The 26,990-nt window shown below is 42.1% G+C and overlaps 1 protein-coding gene across 1 annotated transcript in view; it reads right to left on the bottom strand.

Moving 5' to 3' along the window:
• HECW1 (HECT, C2 and WW domain containing E3 ubiquitin protein ligase 1) overlaps positions 1 to 26,990 on the bottom strand; it is a 1,026,664-nt gene that overhangs the window by 388,694 nt on the left and 610,980 nt on the right. The window contains exon 7 of the mRNA XM_069216002.1: positions 5,137 to 5,212. Coding sequence (XP_069072103.1) covers positions 5,137 to 5,212 — 76 coding nt within the window. The remainder of the gene's footprint in view (positions 1 to 5,136; positions 5,213 to 26,990) is intronic.

The following is a 26,990-nucleotide window of genomic DNA, read 5'->3' as shown; positions in this document are numbered from 1 at the left end:
CTCCCCTGTCAATAAGATGTGATACAATTTCTGAAAATGTAGTAATATTTGTACAACAATTCATAATTTTATAATTCAGTCAGGATTTTTCAATTAACTGACTGATGCATGGCAGTAAGATTTTAACTGGCTTTATAAATGAACAGTTGGATGTGATACGTGTATAGTCCTACAATATATGTCAAGGTGGTTACTGTGTGCTTTCAGCAGAGCAAGAGGCCTCCGTCAGACACTTCAATTGATCACATTGTTTTTTGTTTTTTTATAGATTTTTCATAAATATTAAATGGCAGGTAACTTGCTTTATGCTCATTGATACTTTGATTTGCTCCTACTTACAAAAACTACATTAGTGATGGAAAAATATGACAGACCAATTATTTTAAAAGATAATCCTGCACCCCTGTGCTTTACTTCCATGTGCAATATTTAAAGTGTATGCTGCCAAGAACTAAATTCAGAATTGGGGATAATCAGGCGGTGGCTTTTGTGTGTGTGTGGGGGGGTTGTTTGGGGGGGAGACACCACGAAAAGAAATGCAATGCATTCTCGGCTTGGTAGTTGGGCTTCAGAACCCTGAGGCAGGTCTGCTATCTCTAAGTTGTTTTTTTCTCATCCAGAGTCAAGTATGAAAGACAATGATCGTTGGTATAAATGAGAGAAAAAGAGAAAGAGAGAGAAAGAGAGAGAGACCCATCTGGTGAATGAATTTCAAATTGTCAAACTGGATAACCTGGAATCACTATGGGCTTCTCTGCTTGTCCAAATTGTGGGATTGTAGGCAAATATTTTATTTCAGAGTCTCCTTTTTTTTACTATCACACGTGTGACCATTTAAATACTCAAGTCCAGAATGAGCACTGTACAAGCACATCTTATGTTTGATTTAATAGACTATAATGTTGCTCCATCGATAATATGAACCCTGACCACCTTTAGGGTTTACTTGACTACTGACTTGCCTCTTAGTTCACTAAGGGCCATATGTACGAACACTTTTTCCCATAGACACAGAATGGGTAAAAACCTTTGCTCCATCTGGCCCTAAGTGCATTGAAATTAGGGGCGAGCATGAATGTGTCTAAAACCTATCACTTTTAATAAATGTCTGTCTTAGCAGTATAAAATCTGGTGGACTAAGGTGAAACTCTTTCACATGTTAGAAAAGTACTTTTTTTTTATTTTGAAGAGATTGTTTCACAATTTATATAATATTTGTTGCACGATACAAATGCAAAGGTTTTCATTGCACGGCTTGTGAACAGACTTTTGGAGCTGAGCCAGACTCATGGCTCGGCTTCAGCTTGCCTTGCCTTATTAATTTGCCTGTGTGGGCTCTTCTATTCGCAACTCGGGCTTAGTACATGGGGCTGCCAGTCACTTTATAAAATGATTTTGAGAAGGAGAGGATTTGAAACAAGGACCCCTGCCCACATGCACTGATTTGACAACTCTTCCATCAAGGTTTCTTGCAGCAGAGACGAAGAAAAGTGCATACAATGAAAATACATTTAAAATAATTGGTCCCAGGGGAGGGACACTAGGATGTTGTGTTGTACGTGAACATAGTCATGAGTTCCCACGGAGAACTACCAGACACAGTTCGGACAGACAGGGGCATGGTTTCAGTAGGGTGTTTGGGGTTTGACACCCACTAAAATGCATTCTTGGCTTGAAAGTTGGGTCTTAGGGCCCTGAGTTGGATCTGCTATGTATGCATCGGTTTTGTCATTGCTCGCATTTTAGGAAGAGAACTAGGCAAATCTGCACCCATATAAATACTCCTTCAATAGGTGCAAATGTATTACTTTTCAGAAGTAACAAATATAGCAGTAGTAGGTTTGGAAAGCTGAGCCAGTCTCAAAATTTCCAGGTATACCAATGGCAATCAGACCCCCAAAAAGTAAAGGAATGAATACTTGCAAACAGTCTAACCTGTGGAAATCACTTGGGTTAGCACTGCAACCTATTACCTGTTATGCAGATCAGTACTGACCCTGTTCCTCATGGAAACAGTTCATCTTAAACCTTGGTAAACTCACTCCTTCACCCTGCAGCTTATTGATTTTGCAGTTGGGAAATGTGAGATTTAGGCCCATATTTATACTTTTTAGCGCCGCATTTACGTCATTTTTTTACGCAAAAGTGGCGCAAATTTACAAATTACAATTGTATTTTGAAAGTTTGCGCTACTTTTGCGTCAAAAAGTGGTGCAAATGCGGCGCTAAAAAAGTATAAATACGGGCCTTAGTCCCCTTCCCCAGCCCCTGGGGATAATGCAATAATACTGCATGTTTTCTATACTCCCAGATGAGAGACTTGAATGTTGTGGTATTTTCCTACTTAGCTTCACCAGGTTTAATCTGGTGATATTTGTGAGGTGAAAAGTGTAGCATTTTTGCAGTATTCGTTATCCTGAATCAGAAGAAAACCCCGGTTTGTACTGGAATGATACTGCTGATTCCCCTCCTCTTTACCTGGAATATCAGTGACTCATTAAATGCAGGGTTATTGGGAAATTGATTTTTTACGTTTTTTAAGAAACAGCAGCTAAAAGGTAGGACTCAAGCAAGCCCAACCTTAAATCGTCCATATAATTTTTTAGAAAGGAGTGGTTCACTACCTGCTTCCGATTCGGCAACGCTGAGACGGGGAGTCTCACAGGAGTCTCTTTGCCTCGCACAAGCATAGAGAAGTACATCAAAAAATGGGACAGGCAAGTTAGCTTAAGTTCAGGAAATGCAAAGTCCACATTAACGTGAACAGACTGGAATGGCTGTAAACTGGGACTACACACATGGAAAGTGCATGAACAACTGCCTTACTCTGAGGGAGAGACCGTGGCCCCAATAAACCACTACTCTAGGTCTCTTCCATAGTTTGTGAACATAAAATAGGCAAGAAATAAAGAACCATCTATACACTTCTTTGAGAATATCAATTATTAAATGCAATATTTTGATTTCTGTATCCCACCTAGGGCACCGTAAATGTTCATCACACATCTCTTTATGCATATAACCTCCTCTTAGCCCTTAAGGTTATCCTGGAGACATCGTCTTAGCACTTTAATAACTCATAAATAAAGTACATTTCCTGCACAAATTAAGATAAATGCCCTCCACTCCTTCTTTGGTGTAACTTGGTCGTGTGGGGTTGTGAGCCCTAGAGCACAGACGGATACCGTGTGGGGGCCTGTTGAAAGATGAGAATCCCTTTTTCCCATCAGGGGTATAAAATGGCGACATGACTGTATATGCCTCATACTGGGTGATTGGATTTCGGTTAGTCGAAACTGGCAGGTTCGGAAACTTGGCAATCTGCTCCAAATTGCAGCTGACTATCGATTGATTAGCTCTGTGTTTATCATATGACTCAAGGACCTGACCTCCCTCTGCACCCATGTTCATTTACAGTGTGCACGTAGAAGGGATGAATAGGGGCAGAGCTTTCCTCTGCACTGACCTACACCGCTAACATCGGCACATTGTGCCCACCTGCCATGTAAGATGAAGCAGAGACGTTTTAAGGCATGGGCAAGGTAGGCTGTGGGCAGGTTCTGTTCTGCAGAAAGTCTTGCCCGGAAGGACTTGAATAGTTCTTAAACAGCTCTGCTAAAAATACAGTTTTTCTTGAATTTATTTTGAATGTGGTTGATATGTGAGAGGCTATTACAGACATTTTGCAGGGAAATGTGTTTATGTTTCATGCAACATCAATAAAAAGATGTGCTTTAGTTCAAAACAGGGGACCTCACATATGAGAAATTGGAGGGTATCACAGAAATTATTTGCAGTTGTATTAGTAAGTTTCTGCTGCGTTGGAATATTGAATGAACACGTCACTCTCCCTGAACGTTGGATGTAAACACACTTAGAATTTGGAGGTGTCTGTGCGCTGTCGTTGACCTGGCCAAAGAGGGCATGAAAGAGCTGAAATTGGATTATAAATTCAAACCTGGTCTGAAAAGGGCCCCCCGAAATGTGTTTGGCAGAGATCCCCCAAAAGCCTTAAGATGTCCCTGAGATGAAGTTTAGCAGTGCAGCCCTAATCGACAGCACTGTAAATAATAGGTGCCCCTGTTGCCCGGTTAAATTATTCAGCATTTATTAACAGAAACAAATATGTAAGTTTAAGTTAATGCCGTGAGATACAAACCCGTGACCTGTAGAAGGCACACAGACCCACACTCCATCTTTATCTTACAAATCAAAAAAACTGTCTATATAATCTGCATCACATTTTTTTCACAAATGCAATAAGTGACATTAATGTGTGAGTAATTAAAATAATGAATGACACCAATGTGTTTGTTGAGATCGAAGGGGTAAAGTCATATCTCTGTTAAGTTAAAATCCTAACACCTTCTGGTACAAATTTCAAACAATTCCGATAATAAAATTATATATTTTATTTTTATAATATTATAAACACAGTATATTTTGGATTGTAAATTCAAAAGTTTGTTTCTGAAGCAATCATCTCAGTGTGCTGTAGTAGACTGTGCGTAATGCACTGCAGGACGGAAGTTCACCAGACCAAAGCACTCAGTCCAAACACATTTTTAGAAAATGACCACTTTTATAAGGAGTCTTGGTCATTGCATATTCTGAGAATTATTAATCAAGGTTATTACTGATGTTTTCACCGGATTCAGTACACAATTCTAAGTCTTTTCAATGACTAGCTGCTAGAATTTTTGTTTATAAACGTTTTTTTTCCAAAAATTACAAATATATTTGAATATCACATTAACCAAGCACTAAAAATAACAACCAACAATGTACGTAAACTTGCAGGAAAGACACTTGAGCAACAGTGATGTGACCTTAGAACCACACCCTTCAGAAAATAACAGCAAGATGAAGTATATACTGTTACACATTTTACAGTCAGAATTCGTTTGGGGGCAATATTCTTTTTCAGCCACAAATCGTCTTTAGGCTCAATAATGTTACCTGTTTACCTTGGTGCACTGTAGCTCTGAACAAAGGGCAGATGAGGGCACACCGCATTTAGGGCTCCTGTTGACGCCCATTGTCGATACATGATAGCAGTGTCCTTCCGCGGACACATTCCATCGCTTAAAACATAGCCTTGAATGCCCACCATAGCAGCAGAAGACTAATTCCTTACCGGCCAGGGAGAAGCTGATGAGCCTCCGGCTTCCTTGCGCCTGGGGGGCCTCTTCATGGGCGATGCTCTCGAAGATCTGCGATAGGAGAGAGATCACAGCTCTGTCAGACTCCACACACCAGCACACTCTGGTCAGAAGCTGGCTAATGGCTGCCCCAGAAGCCCCAGCGGTAAGAATCAATCGCACGCTCTCATTATGCACGTATTGATCACGTCAGGCTTTTACCAGGCTAATGCTTCAGCCAGAGGAGGACACGGCTGCCACCAGGGAGCAGTTTTCTCTGAAGCGGGGCCTTCACGTGGCATAGCTGTAATAGCCCCACGCTGTGCAGGCACCAGAGTGCCTGTCACATAGTCAGTCACCTGCTCGGAACCGGCGAGGACGAGATACTGCTATGGATCGAGGTAAGGGGAATGCTATGTTGGTGCTCACTTTAGTTAACACACGTAGCAAAACACACAGGCACAAGTACAAGCAGACATGCGCACACAATTATCCATGTGTTAAAAAAGCAACTCCTGTTCCCCGGTTCTTCCTTGCAGCCCCTCCCCACCCCCGGGTGCATTGGTCAGGCTTAAGTGACTCAAGCAGTGCGCACAATTGCAACCATTAACTCTTCGTTGTCCCGCGTGCAATGTGATCAGAATCATTTGCAGACTGCATCGGCGACAAGACCCATCGGACTGCTGGCGTGCTGCTGCCCAAAATGCTGTGCGCATCCATGTCGCATACAAGGGAAATGCTAACCACTCTCATGCAACTCAAGTCAGGTAATAAGCAGCCAATAGGAAACCATTCGTGATACAAATCCTGGCTTACCTCAGCACAGAGTTGTAACATAGTCATCTGCGCTAAGCACTGTACTCCCTTTTCTCTTTGTTGTTAGTTGTTGGTGTTCATATCTTGACACTAAAAAGTGCAACTGGCTCGCACGGTTTCTGTTGCTCCTGTATTTAGTGCTAATTTAATGACTGCTATTAGAGAACAGACTGTTGCTGTAACTGGTGTCCTTAAGCCATCTGTTGCAGAAGTGGCCACTTAATAGCACTTCATTTAAAATGAAATGATCATGGGAAAAACCCGCTCCCATATCAAGAAACCTCTAATAAAACCACAATAAAAAAGGAAATGTCCTCCTTCCATATATCTGTATACAGGAAGAATCCCTTTGAGTGTCATGGAGCCTTTAATAGAGACAGGTGAATGATAAAAAAAAAATTGGGAGACATTGCAAACAAGTGCTTACTGTAACGAAACCACACAAGGCACCGATGGACTTGTTTGACTAGTGATAGCATGACTGAATAGTGGATTTTGTTGCCACTAGAGATCAGGCTGTTTTTGTAAATGATGCCTGTAAGCCATCCTATTGGTGCAGAACCTTTACCTAAATCACCCTCAGGTCCACTTTAGCTTATAAAGGGGCAGTATGCCAGAGACAGCAGGTGAATTTCTTCTGAATTGTAAATAATGTTGTCCCAGTGAGTCTGTTGGAAGGACTAGGGGTGAGCAGGCCCCCTACATTGTTGGACCTTGATCTGAATAATCCTCCTTAGCTTCAAAGGATGTATTGCCTTGTGAGGTAGATTGTGGTTAGTATAGAAGAGGGAGCATCCATAATACTAACTTGACTTTTCATATAACACTTCACACCACAATTCCGCCATTTCAAAATGCTGTAAATAACAGATACAAATATGATCCAAGCTATGGCACTCAATATATATGTGTATGGCACTCAGTATATGTGCACGTAGGAACGCCCACGTGACATGCATCGTACCCCCCCTTGATGCAAAGTCGAGCATAACACTACTTTGCTTTAATTTGGGTATCTTTCCAATGCAAATCATGACGTTTGTAAGTAAATCTCACCACAACATGTTGAACTGAATTTGTGTCTCCTTTGTTATGCAAACCCAATGCAAAGTTTTAGTAAATTTGAGCCATGGTTCTGATGAAAGTGCCAATATTTCAACAAGTGCTGAAATATGTTAGCAAAATTTATGACATGAAAAATCTGAATTAGTTTCTCTAGATTTTTATTCATGTAGAAAGGGGGTGTTAATACATTTTGTGTTGCCCAGCCTCATGCCTTTTTAGTTCAAAAGTAGGAATATTCCACAATTTAGTTAGGCACATACAGAATAAACATAGGAGGCAATGGGAGACGTCTTTGTAACTACATATATATCGTTTTCATCGCCTGAATATATGGTTAAAAATAATCATGGGAGTGCTTCCCCCGTGTTAGAATGGAGAGACCTGTGACAAAGCATGGCATATTATGTGGATGAGGTCTTTAGGCGCTTAGGGTGAGATAGCACATGGACTACAGTAAAATGACCTTCACTTTCTACTGTCAGCATAGCTGGAACACATTTGATAAAATGCCAGGTAATGTTTTAGTGTTAGTGATATTACTGTGTGTGGCAGCAAATGTGCAAAAAGGTGACTTTTTAATTCTTTTCAAAAGAACTTGAGAGAAGCAGTTTCCATAGATCTAAATGGACTTGACTGGAAAAGAAATGCCCCTGCCACCTTTCTTTGAGAGAAGGGGGTGGTCAGAAGATTACGGTTGCTACTTTTAACAGATCGAAACGGAATAAATCTGAAAATATGGTAGATTAAAGTTGATTCTGTCCGGAACTGGGACCTAGAGGAAATGTCACCTGGTCTCAGATATATGGTGACTTCTCATGAGTCGGAAGGATAGGCGAACTGCCAAGTTTTGGATCAAATGCAATCCAATATGGGCTTAATTGTGTTTTCTTTAGAATGCATTTCAGGCTGGACTGTTTATACATGATCAAGCCTCATTTATTATGGCTGCTCCTTCTCTGGAACGGCATAGTGGGCAACACAATGTTCGAGTGCAATGAGGCCTGAGCAATTACCAATGGCTGAGATTAACTCAAGCATTTTCACCCATCATGTTTCTTAAGTTAGACACCCCTAATGCAACGGATATCCGTTGACATAAGACCTGTGATTGATGTGTCATAGGACTCAAGCTGCATATCACTGATGAGACCCAGGAAGGCTAAACATGGTCTGAGGTGGCTTGTTTTCCAAACTAGAGGGGATCTGGCATGGTGGTCCCATCTTTAATGGTTTTAATATTGCAAGACCACGTCTGATATGCATATGGCTGATCCGTCTGTGGCCTTATAAGTTGGTCGCAAAACGGTAGACTGGAATGCATCCTGAGTTATTATCACCAGTGACTGTGATTAAATCAAATACCCCACCAAACAAACTTTTGTTGTTCTATGAGTGACACCCTTAGCGTGAATAGTGGCCCGAGACATTGGACAATGGCTCCTTGTGTCATAGAATTCAAGCTGCACTTCACTGGTGCGGCCCAGCAAAGCTGAATTTGGTCTGGGGTAATTTGCTTTCCATCTAGAGGGGTCCTGAATTAGGAGTTCAGCCTTGATTGTCCTTAATGGAACAACACCAAGTTTAATTTGCATATGACTGACACCTTTCTGGAACTGAATGATGGGCTAGTAATTATCAGCAGCTGAAATTAATTTAATTGTTGCCCCCATCCTTTTTTCGTTTTTTGTTTTCTTATGCAGTTTCTCGGTTAGCCATCTGGGTAGGTCAGTGGAAAGGGGAGTACAGTAAAAAGGTGTGTTGGTAAATCTCACTACATTAGGGAACTATGGGGGTCATTCCGACCCTGGCGGTAAAAACCGCCAGGGCCGGGGAACGCAGATGCACCGCCAACAGGCTGGCGGTGCATCCTTGGGCATTCTGACCGCGGCGGTACAGCCGCGGTCAGAAACGGGAAACCGGCGGTGTCCCGCCGGTTTCCCGCCGCCCTAGGGAATCCTCCATGGCGGCGCTGCAGGCAGCGCCGCCATGGGGATTCCGACCCCCTTACCGCCATCCTGTTCCTGGCGGGGAACCGGATGGCGGTAACAGGTGTCGTGGGGCCCCTGCAGTGCCCATGCCAATGGCATGGGCACTGCAGGGGCCCCCTAACAGGGCCCCACCAAGATTTTCAGTGTCTGCCAAGCAGACACTGAAAATCGCGACGGGTGCAACTGCACCCGTCGCACCCCTTCCACTCCGCCGGCTCCATTCGGAGCCGGCATCCTCATGGAAGGGGGTTTCCCGCTGGGCTGGCGGGCGGCCTTCTGGCGGTCGCCCGCCAGCCCAGCGGGAAACTCAGAATAACCGCGGCGGTCTTTTGACCGCGCAGCGGTATTCTGACGGCGGGACATTGGCGGGCGGCCTCCGCCGCCCGCCAATGTCAGAATGAGGCCCTATGTGTCTGGTTTACAAAAGGCATAAAAGGCCAAAATTGGGCCAGTTGAAAGAAGCAATTTTTTACAACTGAAATTGCTTCTTAGGGAATAATAATATCACAGATGAACAGGACCGCACATTTATTTTAGCTGTGCAAAAAATTCCACCTGAGCCTCATAAGGTTGTTGGAGGGGGAGTATGCACATTTTGCAAAGCAAGATGGCCCATTAGATGAAAGAAAGTAAGGTGATTTTTAGCTCCATTGAAATGAAGGACCTGGCTGCTATCAATATATTTACTTTCTCAAAATAGGTATCAAGATGTTAACAAACTATAATAACCTAATTGATTTGATATTGAGCGGAGTATCATCAACATAGGACTAACACTGGACAAGAATAATAACTGGGAGCTAAAAAAACTAATTCTAAAGGGATCAAATGAGAGGGAGAAGACTTCTGTGGCCTCATATGCAGCTTTGGCTAGGGAAGAAATAATTTGTCCTAAACATTTAAGAACATTTAAACAAGGAAATCACCGACTATCCAATTGCCATGGTCAGTCTGTCCGAAAAGATATTATGGCACATGGTGTCAAGGTCACCTTAAGATTGAGTACAACAAATAGAACTCCAGAATCTTGGACTTTCATCTCCAACCCTTTATTCACATATCTCAAAAGAGATGACCTGATCAAATGCCCTACATATTGACTGTACATTGGTATAGATTTGGTGAAGTTCATCAAAGGCTTGCTATGCTGCTTAGCTTATGTGTCTAACACTGAAAGTTCAGTAATAAAGAGATATTTAGGGTAAGTATCAACATTGGCCTTTTTAACATAGGGCTAGCTTTCGACATTTATAAGGCGATGGTGTCAGGCTTTCGTTATTAGAGCTTAGGTACGTCAAGTTGCCCTGCACCTGCAACCTTCAACTATACCAGCCCGACAATTGATAAGAAGGAATAGTGGCACAGGAGGCTCTGAATGGAATACCTATACTGTATGCTGATGCAAGCGAAAGGCTTTTGGTTTACTTATCAATCACGGTTCTATTGTATTATATTTAGTAGTAATTTTATTAGTATGATGCCAAAAGAAATAAGGGTACTTTGCAATTTTGCAATAAAGTCTAATAGACTTCTTTATTTAAAGACTAAAGCCCTCATTTTAAGTTAACTCTAAAGGGTGCAACCGAGTCCAGAATTAGGAACTCCAGCTGCTCTCTCCATTACGTAACATGGATTATGAATGAAAGTCCCTAGAATGGAGTAAAGGCTGTCAAACACTGATTTACTGTGTCCTTCACTGCAGTTTTTCTCTGATCCCAGGTACTGGAATCAAAGTATTTACTACCTGCTTTAACTAAGTGGTAAATAGCTGTGGAGGAGGGGGGTTGTTGGGAGGTGGGCAGTGACACTGCTGTACACCTGTACCAATCCCTGTTTCCCTGCACCTGTTGATTTACTGTGTGCAGATTGGCACTTTGTATAACAGAGTCTGTTGTTAACCGGGCTGATCATTTTCGCTGTGGAAACTCTGGACAACTTGTATTGCGTGGAGTGTTATACCCCCTGGGAATACCACTTTCAGAACCTCACAATGAGGGCCTTTTGATGTTATGCCATGTAGATTCAGGCCTATCTTCAGCATACTTTAAGTGTTTATAGCCCTGAAAAATCCAATGGAATATGTATGATTTTCACAGTTACACACAATATCACTGGAGAGCTTTTAGGCTGTCCAAGAGTACAGTGGTGCACAGGTCATGGTAAGGTAATCAAAGTAAGCAGAGAGGTCTAATGTGTGGTCATGTGCCAAAGAAAAGCACATCATCATTTTACCAAATCTGTGGCAGCATTTTGGGACACAGGAAATTAAGGCAGGCAAATAAATTAGGTCAAATGTACTGTTGGGGGGATTGTGTTGGATAAGGAGCTAACAGAGAAAGAGCCATATCAACCAAAGAATTGTAGGAAAACCCATTGACTCAATCTGAAATGCAAACGTTTTAGAGTCCAAAATTGAGGGGCATGTCTGAGCTTCTATCTCAAACAAAAAGACCATATGCAATCCACCCTGTGCTCTATACAATGACTTTCAGCTAGAACAAGCATTGACAAAGCCAATAGGTCTAACCTTTGGGACTTATTGACTTTGTCCACTGTTTTAGCGATGCTGTGCAGCATCCCTGATGCTGTGCAGCATGGCTAATGATGAAACAAAGAAAATACAAGTATTTATTTCTTTTTTGGGGGGCACGGGTAGAGGAAACAACACAGAGGTGCTCATTTTGACTTCGGCGGTCTTTTGTGAAGACCGGCATTGAAGCGGGTGCCAAAAGACCGCCAGTGTTGGCAGTCTGAAGACCACTGAATTACGAGTCACCTATGGCTTTTTGCCCATAAACAGGCAGAAATCCAACAGACAGATGGCAGGTGAGAGGCGGTTTCTGCCGCCAGCACTGCCACGCTGCAAGGACTTTGCCCACCGTTTTACGAGCAGTAATATTGCATGTGATGCAGCACTGGCAGTGGAACCGCCGACATCCATCCTCTCCTAAATGACCACCTCGACATGGGCTGCTGTGTGGCCCAGACAGGTAGGTGGACCGACCAGAAGAGGGTGTGTGATGTGTGTGGTAGATGCATGTGTGTGGTGTGTGCGTGTATGTGTGCGAGCATGCTTGTGTATGTGTGTGTCGGAATGGGTGTGTGTGTGTGTGTGTGTCTGTATGCGTGCGTGGAGGGGGCTGGGTGTGTATGTATGCAGAAGGTGGGGTGATGGTGTGTATGTGGAGGGTGTTGGTGTGTATGAATGCAGAGGCTGGGGGATTGTATGTATGCGGAGGATAGGGGTGGGGGTGTGTATGTACGTGGAGGATGGGGGTGGGGTTGTGTATGAATGCAGAGGGGGGTGTGTCTGCGAGTAAATGGAGGTATGTGTCTGTGTGCGAGCGAGTGGGGATGTTTGTATGTATGCATGCAGTCGGGTGGGGGTGTGTGCCTGCAAGTGTGAGGACGTGTGGGGTTGCGTGTGCCGGCGACATGAATGGGGAATCCTGTCGCTGGGTGTGTTACTGCCAGGGTTTTCGTGGCGGGGCGACCGCTGCAAAAAGCCTGCCGGTTTGCTGCCTCGTAATACAGCCGGTGGTCTTCGGTATGTCACTGGCTTGGAGGTGCTTACCGCTGGCTGCGCTGGTCTGACCGCACCGGCGGGACTGGTGGCATTTTTGGTGGTTTGGTTTCGGCCAAACCGACAAACGCATAATGCCACGGTCTTTAATGCCCGGACCGCCACCGTGAGTCGTCTTAAGAGTGCCACACTCGTAATGAGGGCCAAAGGGTGTGGATGGAGTTTAGCAACAGAGAAAGCATGAGTCGGGAAGGAAGCATGGAGGGTTCAAACAGTACAGGCAAAAGCAAGACAGAGGGATTAGAACGGAAGCAACGTGGAGGGTGTGGTTGTGGGGAGCAGTATGGAGATTGGGGGAAGCAACATGCCTGAGATAAGAATGTGAAGCTAGAGAGGGGAACATGAAACTGCTGCGGGCAACACTCCATGAGGTATTAACACTGTGGGAGAAGCACATGAGGGAGGGCACAACAAAGAGAGCATGGGGATACGCACACCGGGGAGGGAGCAACGCAGAGCATGATGGAAGGGAGAAGAACAGAACACGATGGCAACAGTTGGAAAAACATGCACTCTCATTGAATACTTAACCAAAAAGAAAAAAAGTAGTTTTTAAAAAGTGAGCAGTTGAAGGGCACATGTGAAGCATTCATGGCCCAGGTGAGGGACAGACACAAGAAGACGAAGTAAAGCTTACCCAAACTGATGAATAAAAAGCAGCAGCCAAATGTGAGTGACATACAACTAACCAATGATAAGCAGAGGGTGGGCACCAAGGTCACTGTAAGCAGACAATAGGTATTTTCGCAAACAAGACCTAAAAAGGACTAATGGCAAAACTCCCAAACTGGTCGGCCATGTACTCCACAAACCAGGGTTTTATCCTGCCTCTAAAACCTCATCACTAGGCATGTTTTAAAAAAAAAAAAATATCCTGCACCGGAGCCTGCACTCTTTGCAGAAAAAAAGCAAAAACCAAAAACATATGCCTCTGGTTTAGGCTTGAAAATTTAGAATACTTCCTCCTCCGGGTTTGACCACTGAACCAAACTGGCTGGCAATTAGGACAGAAATAGCTAGAAATAAATCATAAATCATTTTGATGAAATGCTAAATGAAAAATGCATATCATTGTGAAACTAATTTGTCCTACAAACCTGAATTTACATAAAAAAGGATAGTCAAATGGTTCTACTGCTCTCGGACATCCAGTGGAGAGCAAGAAGAAGTGTCATTGCTGGGTACAAGCTTCCCCATAGATTACTAATATTATTTTTCCTTAAAAAGAAAGGTTGGTCAAAGCAATAAAAATTTCAGTGAGTAATTAACGTAAATATGCATTCAGTGTGATGAGCTACTAACAACCAATGCAAAGATCACATGGACATCTGCCAACATTACCAGCAATTCATTAAGCATTAATTCTCGGCAAGACTAGAGCTAAATTTGCCTGGACCGATGTCAGAAAGGTAGGAGACCAGTCTTAAAGATTTTAGATGAAGGTAGCACATTTTTGTGATGGCTTTAATATGCAGATTTAAATTTAGCATCATTATAAATGCAATGGTTTTACACAGTGGAATCCAGAAAGAGGTAGGCTGTCAGGCTTGGTGGGTATGTTCCCAGATGGCTGTGTCAATTGGTGTGCCAACCACCGGAATATCCTCTTTAATCCATTCACCATTCAAGTGACAGCAACTAGTCAAGGGGACATCTAGAGACATCCAAGTGTATGCTTAGCTTAAACGTGAAGGGCCTGATTCACAAAGGTAAACTTAAAACCTAGACCAAAAGTCTAAATTTAGACCTAAAATCTAACTTTACTTGTAGTACAGTTAGACATTAAGTCTAGCTTTAGACTTTGGGTCTAAGTTTAGACCAAAAGTCTAACCTTACCCTACTCGTAGTGAAGTTAGACTTTTGGTCTAAGTTTAGATTTCGGTCTAAACTTAGACCAAAAGTCTAAACTTAGGCGCAAAGTCTGACTTTTACTTTAGGTCTAAGTTTACCTTTGTGAATCGGGCCCAATATTTTGATGTAGAGCGTTTCTGATTCCTCATTATAAAGGTTTTTTTCAATTAAACAGCCATTATAAAACATTTGATGAGATTCCAGTATTCTGAGATAAACGTATTTCCGACAAAATAACACCTAGAAATTACTTAAAGAAACATAAAGACAAAATAGGAAAGGTCCCTGTGAATGGGCTACCATCCAGAAGGAGCATTTCTCCCGCATTTTTAACTCTACAACTAACAACCATAGAGCATTTCCTCTTATTCACTTACATGAGGCTGCTAAGGGGTTGAATCGACCCTCATAGCACAGGGATTTTCAGTACTGCAGGGTAAATATTTACCTCACCGGGGCACTTCCCATATATTGATAAAAGGCCATGTGTTGGCTTTTTCTTGTAATTTGGGCAGCACCTCTATTATCGCACCTGATGGCGGTGCACTGTACTCCTGACAAAGACATGGAGGGGCCTCCTACATAAAGAAAGGCGAGCATCAGGCCGAGATGCCGCTATCATTTGAGGTACCGCCTAATTTTGCTTCCCTTTTGCTTCCCATCAGCTGCATTTGACCAAGGGTGCACTGTGTATGACTGCCTGCAAACATGCTTGACTCTGCAGTTACCTTTTTAGTATTACTTTGCCTCATTCCACTACATCATCCTACATCATTCCCACTACCGCAGATGTGTTTATTTACATTTGTGTCAGAGACACCCAAAGCATTGTCCTTTGGTGTTAAACTAGAGATAGAATGCAATACTCATTCAGTGTCTGAATTCCACCATATGTAACCAGGAAAATTGTCTTGAAATCCCAGCTCACCTCCTGGCCAAATTGTGTGATCCTATGCAAATCACTTTACTTTACTGTGCCTCAATTTAATTGAAAATCAAAATTGAGATCGCCTAGAAAAATTAATTCCAGGATGTGTGCTATATATATATATATATATCTAAACGTTACTTGTGTAAGATTTAGTAGACAATAATGTTTCTCCACCTACAGAAACAACATTGGCCATACACAGAGTGCACATAACACACTGACATCCTTTGATTTACCCATAGCAACATTGGGCATAGTAGGTGGTAAAAAGTAAGGCCCATATTTATACTTTTTTAGTGCTGCATTTGCGCCATTTTTTTATGCAAAAGCGGCGCAAACTTGCAAAATACAATTATATTTTGTACTTTAGCCCCATTTTTGCCTAAAAAAACATCACAAATACGGTGCTAAAAAAGTATAAATATGGGCCTAAATGTTTAAAAACTATGGGGCAGGTTTAAGATCCTCTTGTGCCACTTTAGTGGCGCCTTAGCGTCATTGTTTTTTACACCAAGACGGCACTAAGGTGGCCTTTCACCCGCGCCATATTTACACAGTGGCACAATGTGTGCATTGCGCCACTTTGTAACCCCTTGTGCCACATTATGCTAGTGCCAACCATGATGTATGCAAGGGAGCACTCCCCCGTAAGGAGGTCCAAAAAAATGGCGCAGTGAATTGAAAAGATTTCATTGCGCCATTTTTTCTGTCATTTTTAACACCTGCTCAGAGCGGGCGTTAAAATGACGCACCCAATTAAATCAATGGGCCTCCTTGCACTTTGCTACACTAGCATCAAATATCTTTGATGCTAGTGTAGCAAAGCACCACAATAGCGTCTTAAATATGGTGCACAAATGGTGGCGTTGGGGGGTGCAAGAAAAGTGCACTGCATTGGATGCAGCATAATTTTTCTTAAATTCGGCCCTATAATTATTAACTGATGCCAACCTAGTGATGTCATCTAATGTACTTTAGTGAAACAGTTGCGTTCAAAAAAGAATCTATTTTTTATTTGAAAGATACATTATCATATTGTAAGTGGATATTTGCTGTATTATTCACATGGGCAATCTTTTGATGGCTGGGCTCGTTCTTTGGCTCTTAAAGCTAAGCCAGACTCCTGGCGCCGCCGTGGCTCGGCTCGCTCTGCAAATATCCTGGCTGACTTGTCTCTACTTTCACTCTCATGTGTACAATGGCTGGACGTCAAAAACATTAATTCCATTGAAGAATCACAAACAAAATCGTACGGTTGAATAAAATGGCACTTTAGACCCGAAAGCAAAAGCATGTTTTACCTTTTCAAGAGTAATGTAGTGTTCGCTATCTAGAAACATTTTAATACGCACCAGTTATATTTGTTTTAGGTTTACATTGCACAAAAATGAAAAAATGCAACATAAACGGATTCACTGCCCACAGAATTGCATTTTTTCAGGACGTGCTCTTATTCAGCACCGCACAACCTTGGTCAGCTATGATCTGTGTTGAGTGTTGAGTAGTTCTGACTTTGATGGTCTATGCTAATACTCCTTGATGTTGATACCAAAATCTATGTGAATTTGAGTTTCTTTCTGGGACTATTAGTCGCCAAAAGAGGGCGGTATTGCTCCATTTTTTTCATGAGTACCTTTATTTAGTTTTTTATGTTTTAAGGGCGAGTGTATTAGTTTATCGGCACATTCCATAAGAAAATTATTAGGATTGTAGAATATGTCAGACTGGGTGGGTCAGGCGGTCCTTCCCCATCATTACAGTTCTCCTTTTTATGTTAAATGTCGACTATTTCCAGCAGACTAAACTAAACAGGTCCAATCACAAAAACATTTTGGAGTGGCTCTCATAAAATTATTCGGACTGGCGGGTCCCGAAGGAATTAATAATTTCCCAGCCCCCCCCAAAGCCCTGGGGACCACCACCTACCCAGGGAGACTTTTTTGATCTATGCCGTTGGTCCCGTGGCCCCTGGGTACACCCACCTCCCCTGGGCTTTAATTATAATAAATGTGGGGTGCCACGCGGCTGCCCCAGGGACCACCACCTCCCCGTGGCAATGTGTTAATCTGGTGCGGGGGCCACCCCCCTCAGGCCCAGGGATCACCACCTACAGGGGGCAATGTGTAAATCTGCTGCAGTGGGGGGATATAAGACCCCCTGCGCCTCCAGGGATCACCACCTCCCTGGGGCAAACAATAAAAATATGGAAAGGGGGTCGTTTCAGACCACCAAGCCCTGGGAATTATCACCTCCCCGGGGCTATGTGCACATTTAAGGGGGGTCACGCAGCCCCCTCAAGGAGCCTCTAAGTGCCCTGGGGACCGCCACCCTCAAGGGCAGCCTCCTGCTATGACCCGAGGTGTCCACCCCTGGGACAAAGCTGTTTGCTGTGGCATTGGCTGCAGCTCTGAAGCTGCAGCCAAGCCACAGCAAACAGTCTGCTGTTTGACACCGGGACCTGTCAATCAGGTCCCACTGTCAAAGAGCGGATCTTTCCTCTCTGTCCGAGTAACAGAGATGAAACATTTGCTTCAGCAAGCACAGAGCTCTGTTAAAGCAGCTCTGTGCTTACTGAAGCAATAGCACAGTGACGGAAGCCTTTCACTGCTCTCTCTCTGTGACATCAGTGCTGGCTCCTGAGGAGGTGGGGAGCCAGCAAGGACCATGAGGGCCTTCAGGCCATCCCACGTGCCGCACGACCCCACTTCCTAAAATAAAAAATAAAATAATTAGTCCGGGCCCCGGGGGATGGGGTCCACGGGGCCGAGATCGGCCTGGGGAGGGTGCTGCGTGGCACCCCTCCCCCCCAAAAATAAAATAAAATAATTAGGCCATATCATGGGAGGTGGCGTCCCTGGGGCCAAAATAAACCTGGGGAGGGGCGGCCAAGGGGCCCCGCTCCTTCCCAAAAAATATACATATTTAGGCCACGCCTTGGGGGATGGGGTCCTTGGGGCCAATATCAGCCTAGGGAGGGGGGCCACAGGGCCCTCTCCCACTCCCAAAAATAAATCTAGGGGAGGCCTCAGGGGATAGGGTCCCTGGGGCTGAGAACAGCTTAGGGAGGGGGGCCATGCAGGATAGTGTTTGGCAGCAGGGGCTGGCTGCCGGCCAGGCCCAGCTGACAACCACTGCTACGCATGGCTGAAGGCCAGGTGCAGTGCGGGGTTGGGTGGTTAAAAAACATTGAAATTCACTTAAAAATCCAAAGTTTAAAGGGACGTTATAGTTAGGCTCATAATTCAAATTGTTCCAAACCATAGGAATTCACCAGTTATAGTTATCTCAAGTAACTATAACTCGTGCCCTGAAGTAACTATAGCTCATGCCCTTGCCTTGCACTGCTAATTACCACACAATTATGGCACTCCTGACATCTTTCAGAACATTCTTGATAATATCAATGTAATATTTGCAGTAAAATGTCTGAGGGAAAATCTGTGCATGACGGGGGGATGAGTTATAATTACCTTAGGGCACGAGCTATAGTTAGTTGAGATAACTCTAACTATCACTGTGAATTTCTATGGTTTGGTACAAATAAAATGTAAGTATACATATATCTATATATATGATTCATTTTTTTAGTTTGTTTTATACACAAGAACATTTTATGTTAACAAATATTATTTGTGTGCTCTGTTTTAAACATACAAACTTTGACTATATCTTGATCCACAGTTGATAACACATTAGTGCTATTAGTTCACCAAATGCTCTTTTTAAATACATAGTTGTCTCCTGATGCCATGTGTCATTAGATTTTAGCACATATAAAAAACACAATATATCTACTCGTTTTTATAGTAATGAGGAAAGAAACCACGTATATGTTCTTCGCACATAAGATTTTAATCGGCACAAACAGGTTTTTTCTAACTACAGCCCATAGTGCTGGGTTTTGTTGCTTACTTTAGAGATAGGACAAATGCTACTACATTTCCAGATCAAAAGCAATGCATTTCTTTACAGGTTTAAAGGTCCTGTAACCACTGTGTAAGGTGGTACAATACTGCTGCTGCTGTAGTTCAAGAACTGTTTAATACATCAATCAGCCCTAAAATGTGGTATAGACTTATCTAAAATTAGGACTTCCAATGCTCCCCTTATGCATACAGACTGTTAACTGGAAAAATGTGTCCATTTTAACACTCTGCAATGCTAAAGGAGGAGTACACAAATTCTCAGGCCTTGACATGGAATTGGGTGGTAATGAAACATACTCGGACAGTTATGATTTGGAATGGAAATTCTCCTGGTGTATTCCCCTGCATAAATTAGATGACTTTCTCTACATTTCATGCATTCCCCACAAAATAAAAAGAAGACAGTATGGGCAATCAGAAAAAAATATTTCATAAAAAAAAGAACAATCTAAAAACGTCATAATTCAACACTATGAACAAAAGGATGGTGCCCACAAAGTTGAGCAAGGTCTGCTTGTAACAGCAAACAGCTTTCAGGCTAATATTTGTAGGGATGCAGGAGAGAATGGGAAAGACCCATGCTCTGAGTTAGAGGTTATTGCTGATCTTCAGAAGGTGAAGTGAGAGTCATGTTGGAAATGGTGAGTGGCAAGCTCAGACCACATTTGTGACCTGAAATTGTGCTGGTAAGTTTTACAAGGGTTTATCACTTCCTCCAGATACTGTAGGATTTTCTTTTACCTCTCAACACTAAATCATGCCCTAGACCGGAATCTTTTCAACAGAGGAAGGATCAAAGGCTCTTTCATCCCACTAAAATCTGATCCAATGTTCCAGTGTGTTAAATTGTGGTCCAAGGTAGTCAAACTATAAGATGCCATAGACTTCTACTTTGATCCCATCTATGGAAATAAATAAAGGAGTCAATTGTCATACATCTTTTCCTGTTCTGATGCACCTTTTCACGTCCTAGTGACATGAGCCCCTGTGCACAGTTTTGAGCACATTGTTTCACATTATTGTTCTTGGTTTTAATTGATTGTGCAGATGGTATTTAATATAACTAGGTTATGATTGATTTTTGAAAGAGTATTCTTGATTTGCGAAGGTCAGAAAAAAAGTGATATTTCTTTATGAACAATGTAATATTGTGGAGATCTTTTGAATCTGCAGAATTTGCATAAGTATGCAACTGAAAACAAATCTACAGTGAACCACTGTTGCATATCACATAACTCAGGCATGTAAGCATGATCACATAAAAAATCAAAACAAGAATTCAGGAACATTATCTCGAACACTAGACAGACAGCACACTGACCACAAACTAGTCACACACTTCAAGAAACACAAACATATTGCTAATGACTTATACTGGACAATTATTGACAGGTGTGTGGCATAGCAGAATGTAATATCAAACATATACTGGTACACAAGGAACAGAAATGGATAGTCATTTTCGTTACTAATAAGACAGGACTCAATGATAACATTGGGTCGTATAATCTAATGCAATGATGAAGGCTATTATATCTAAAAGACTTGAGGTCATTATTTTGTTCCCTACTGTAAATACCACTGCACTTAAAAACTGCCTGTTTCTACTCAACCATCTGAGGCATTCCGGCATTATATTTGTTTAGCCTAGATTGTACAAAATTAATCTGTGATAAAACAGCTGATACTGATTAGGACAATGTCACATCTGCCTTGAGGCGGCCCTTCCATCTACAGCAAAGGTATAGTACAAACCTCTACAATGCAGCAGTTGGTGAGGATCTGGAGAAGTCCTTGTCCTACTATCAGTCCATTACATTTATCTTCCAGTCCTCTAGTCCCCTTGGGACAGTTCTACTTGCAAGAATAGCCATACCATTGAGTATATATAACTTTTGGGGGCGAAATAATGCACGTGCCAATCTCAAAAACCCAGCATTAAATAAAGGGACAGCAAATTAGTTGTTCTGGAATCCACAGACGAGATGGTGCTCACATGACATCACCCCACCTACTGATGCAAACATGCTGGCATTTCAACTCAGTTATTTCAAGCTCTCCTTCCTAAACCAGTGCTCCCTTTAGATGCAGCATGGTGGGTGGCGATGGAAGGCATGCCTGCAGGTTCAATACCTGGAAACACCAAGTTCAAGGAATGTGAACCTGATCATGGCCATAAATATGGACTGAGCTAACTGATTTCAGGGGGTGGTGGGTAAACCCATTGCAACAATACTCACAGTTTTCTGGGATTGCCATATTAACTGGAGCATAAGGTCACCCGACTTTACATGATTTGCACAAGTTTATCATTACGATTGCCCTTTATTATTCAACATAGTAGCTACATGTGCAGTAAAGCAGTCACCAAAGTATATATTAGTTAAAATTATCATTGTTTTTTGTAAGGGCTTCCCAACTATATATTCCGTAGAGCAGCTACATGTGTAGCAAAGCACAGACACGGTCAGCCAACAATAAAAAGGAAGAGACATTAATCCTGCCTGTAACTAGTAAGTATAAGCTACTTAGTAGACAGGTACTTTAGAAGACCACATTCCTCCTCACCTATCATTCCTCATCATGTAGGTGTCTGTGGTATATTTGGAAATATGAGCATACTTGAAACATACTTAAAACATCAGATGGGAGCACGAGCAGTGCCAAAAGGATGGCTTACAAAATGCACGAAGGCACAGCAAAAAGAGTAACTTTTGTGATTAACCTCGACATTGGACATTAATAATTTCGAATTTATGTATTTAGAATCGTGTAATTTCTTTCACATACAATGTGTGTCTCAAGAGCAGTGAGTGTAAAGGGAAAAAGGAAACAAGCCATTACTTTATGCCACGTTTGGAGTGTGCACTGGAAAACATGAGTGGAGTATTTTGGTGGACAGGAACACATGCTGATGAGTAATATATTGTATGTATTGTTTTTTATTTCTGTTATGTCTAAAGTCTTCCTGAAACGATGTAAAATGAGAAACCTCTAACAAAATGTGATGTAACTATTTTTTCAGTAGGTGAAGTGAACGTGGGTTAGTAGCAAGAAGCTAGGTCTTCTGGTCCTGAGGAACCCTGTAAGTGCATTTGTCAGCACATAGGGCTGAAAAAAGTTAACCAAAGCAGGACTGTGGGGAAGGTATTCTAACAAGTACCTAGTATTTCCCACTCCTAGAGCTTACATGATCTTGTATGGGACAGGCTAATTGGGAGGAATACATTTAATAGCACACTAGCCCAATACAATTTCAACTGTACAACGTTAAGCCTCTCTACAACAGACCTTTAACCCTCATACAAAGAGAACATAAAAAGGCTCCAAGAGCTATGCATGATCCTGCCTTCCACTGTTAAAGTGATTTTGAAGGAGGACCCCTATGATGAAGCATTCCACGTAGTGTGGGTGAAGGGTTGCGTCCTTTTTAAGAAATCTTTTTCAGTTATTATCACAAAGTTAATATTCTGATTACTGAACAATGTGTTGTTTTCTCATACAAGATCAAGTGCCTAAGTAAGAAGATTAGGATCTAATGCTTAGTTCCTTCTTTGAATACAGCCTATCAGTCTCTTGACTTTTATATACCAAAAAATGCAACCAGGAGCGAGTCACACTAAAACATTTTAAGCTCACTTCATATATATAATTAAAAAAATCATCATTCTTCAGCCACTGGCAATTTTGTGATTCAAACTGTGACATGCTATTTTCACGTGTCACCTCTATACAAGTATCAACACAGAAAACAGTTTTGGAAACCTAACCCATAGGTAGCAGAAAAACTGCACCTAAGAAACATTCATTGATATTGATTATTTTCTTATGCTTCACAACATAGTACTCCTACAGCACGGCTGTTCAACATAGGTCCAAGAAGATCTGTATATATAACATTTTCAGGATAATAATTATTTAAATTAGTTTCATTTAGATTAACTAGTTTTCATTATGAGATTATTACCATTTAATGATTCACAGGTAGCCAGCCTCTACAAGGCCAAAATAGAATTATCTAATTAAATTTCCATCCTGATTTTTAGAAGAACATGCTGGATCAAAGGGGAGAAGGGAAGGCATATAACAATCTCTTAGACATTTCTGGGAAAGGGCATCCAATCTACTTGTATGGTCATCTGAAACCTCTTGCAGGACAGAGAGAGCAGAGTTTTATCAATAGCTGCTGAAATCCTCCAATAGAAGGGAGGGTTCTCTTGATGATTAAAATATCCTGCTCAATTGGTCCTCTTGAAAGCTGTCAATTCCACTGATGTGGGTTGAAAGAAGATGATTCAAGGCTTACCAGTTGATCTAGGAGGCCAGTTCCACTAAATGTTTCCATGAGGTACACCCTTTCCTGTTAATGCCTGTAAATGTATGCTTAGGTCACTGTGTTATCTGTCTTGATAAGCACTGGTATGTGGTAGATCTCCTAGGAGACTGCACTAAAGGCAGGAAATACTCCCCCAGTTCATTTAAATCATATGACATGATCTCCATTTTAGGGAAACACTGCTGCACTTCCTTGAATTTAATCACTTCTCCCCAAGAGACAGAGCAGGAGTCTCTCGTTTTGGTGTCTGCATTCTTTGCGGTAGGCTGTCCAGACTGAGCCAGAAATAAAAGGGACAAATAAACAACATCAAATGTTGCAGATGAAGTCATCATACCCAAGATGATATAAACACAAATGTTGCCAAGTGATCCTGGATCCTCAACCACTGCTTTGCAGTTGTTTGTTGGGTTAGAAGAACATTGATCAGGAGACCCCTCATCTTCATCATTGGGGTGCCTGGAAGAACACATGTTGGCTTTGCCAACATGACTATTTGTAGGGGTCTGACCTTGTGGGGCACCAGGGAGACTTGCACCAACTTATCAGGATATCATGGACATGAAGCGTCTTTCACACATGTCACATCCACCGCTGGCTCTCTCTATGAAATCTGAAAGTGGAGTCATCTACATATGGATTGATTAGCCATTATTATTCTTGGAGAAAGGTCACAAGAGGAGTTTAGATGTTTGTAAACATTATGGGAACTAAGTTCAGATTCAATGGCAGGGCTGTAAAAGAGAAAGGCAAAACTAATGGATTTTCTGCTGCCCTGTATACTTGGAAAGTGAGAGCACTCAAGAGTCCTTGAGGGCCTTTTTCACTGGACTTTTTCCATTTTTAATAGAATGGTGTTCTCCAACATCTAATGCTCCATCATGTTGTGGACATTTATAGAGGACATGCCTGGTCGCTTATCGTAGGGAACTGTAATTATGGCAGACTGGCCTACTAGGGTCTGGATTTCCACCATCAATGTTTCTTTCTTGTCCTGGGATCATGGACTACTCACTGCTCCTGAGTTCTAAGCAGAAGAAGAAAATTCTACATTGTAGCCACCACCTGTCCTGCCTACCCAGCTGTCTTCTATGCCTCCTAAAAGAATTGTAGGCAATTTCAAACTATCAACTTAAGGCCACTTTGGTGTAGTCAAGATTCAGGATTGTTCCCTGTAATGCCGTATACTGACTTAGTGCAGAACATGGCAAAGAGTGTTTATCTGTGTGCCCACCTCTTATCCATTACAAGACAATGACTGATGAAGTGGGAACTAGAAGGAAATATACTTGGAAGAAAAATATCTCTTACATTTTTCTGTGATTGCCTGGAAAAGACTCAAAATTTGAGAAATGCCACTGAATAGTATCTGGTGGACAGGCATTAGACCTCAAGAAGCAAGCATGGCTGCTTTGGATTTATTCAGATGTATTAACCTTCATGCCTATGCGATCCTCAGAGGGGGGAGGGGTCCTCAGCTAGTTAGAACGGAGACCAGACAAGTTAGCAAGCTTAGCTACTAGACTGATCATTCATCTTCTGAGAGATAAGATTTTGATGTGGATCTCTTTTGGTGACATTTATAAAGTCACTTTTGCAGGAGATGCAAGGGTCTCCTTTGAGGACTGCAACAGTAAAGCAGCACTAAAGTTCAAGTGGACATAAAAGAGAAGTGGACGGCAAAGGAAGTTCCACATGGTTGTAACAATAAGCTTAGTTTTAATGTCAAGAAGTGTGAATCAGCCATGGATATATGTCCTTTATCGATCTTTGTTACCTAAAGTCACTAATGATACCAGCTGGGCATATAATTACTATACATACTGGAGTACTTTGGACTGTCTGGAAAAGAGAAGCAGACCCAAAGTTGATCTCTTCCAGATAGCTGAGTGCATCAGGCAGACCACTTACGCTGTTCTTGCTGGCATCTAGATGCCACTCATAAAAGGTCATAAACCTCCATTTACAAAGGTACAAAGGAGCATATTTACAAGCCCCTAGTGCCGCCTTAGCGTAATTTTGTTTTACGCTAAGGTGGCGCTAACCAGTCCCCCACCCTGCACCATATTTAGAAAGTGGTGCAATGCAAGCATTGTGCCACTTTGGAACCACTTGGGCCACATTATACCCGTGCCAGGTATAATGTATGCAATGGGGGGCGTTCCCCTGCAGGGAGGCCCAAAAAATGGCGCAATGAAATTTACAAGATTCCAATGCTCCATTCTAGCATAATTTTTTAACACCTGCTCACGGCAGGTGTTAAAGTGGCACTATTGCATTAGCCTATGGGCCTCCCTGTGCTTTGCTGGACTAGCGCCAACATTTTTGGCACTAGTCCAGCAAAGCGCCACAATAGCATAAAACATTCTACCGCTATTGTCCTAACGTGTGCCATGGTGCACTGTACTATATTTGACTTTATTAGTGTTTTGGTATTGCATAAAAGCTTTACACATTGCCTTGCGTTTGGCCTGTCTGCTCTGTTCGATAGCTACCAGGCTGTTGAGCTCAGCTTACTTTAGTGAGTTTTAAACCCTGACAAGGGTTGTGATAATTACTCAATGTGGGGAGTCAACACTCTTGAGTATTGACCCAGTTTCGCACGCACACACGATTATGCATGATAGTGGTAAGTATGCGTTTAAGTATCAAAAACACCGGTCAAAAATATGGTAATCATAGCCATTTGGTGCCAAGAGTCCAAGACTCTTTATGACAGTGCTGGTGCTGCTTTTGGACCCTAAATAGTCTTGCAATATTAATAAATATATATTCACATCTTGACCTAGAAGTACACCTTGTATACGTCACTGCTTAAACGATTGTTTAGATCAATCATGAATGTGATTATTTGAAGACAAACCACTGATTTAACAATCCATTAACTTTGTGATTTACGACCACCAATATGACCAACTGTAAACATTACTAATGTGATCATCAGAATCATTTCCACTAATACCATCACCACCAAACATTGTCACAGCCAGTTGGTCTAGGTTTTATGTGCTATTTCAGGGAAGCGTCATTTCTGAATCCTGTATTTACATGCATTGTCACATTAAACCAGAGCTACATGTTTTTTCAATGCTTCTTAGAAAATATTGTAAATATGTTAATGTTAAGGAAATGGTTTGCACGTTCTAAAAGAGTTGAGGTATTATGACAAATGAACGCTTATAGAAGTTGAATCTGGTACCTCAGTGGACTAATGCGACAATTTTAGGGATCTCTGTTTGACCCCCACAGCCAAAGATTTGAATTCTGGCCATCCTCTCAGCATTTCATTTTCCCAAGGTCAAAAGAGTGAGTTCTATTGAGTTGGGTAATAGTACAATCTGTTCTAAAGAGTCA

This window comes from Pleurodeles waltl, chromosome 2_1 (genome assembly GCF_031143425.1).
Source record: "Pleurodeles waltl isolate 20211129_DDA chromosome 2_1, aPleWal1.hap1.20221129, whole genome shotgun sequence".
Lineage (NCBI taxonomy): Eukaryota > Metazoa > Chordata > Amphibia > Caudata > Salamandridae > Pleurodeles > Pleurodeles waltl.
This window is presented reverse-complemented; position numbering and strand designations above follow the sequence as displayed.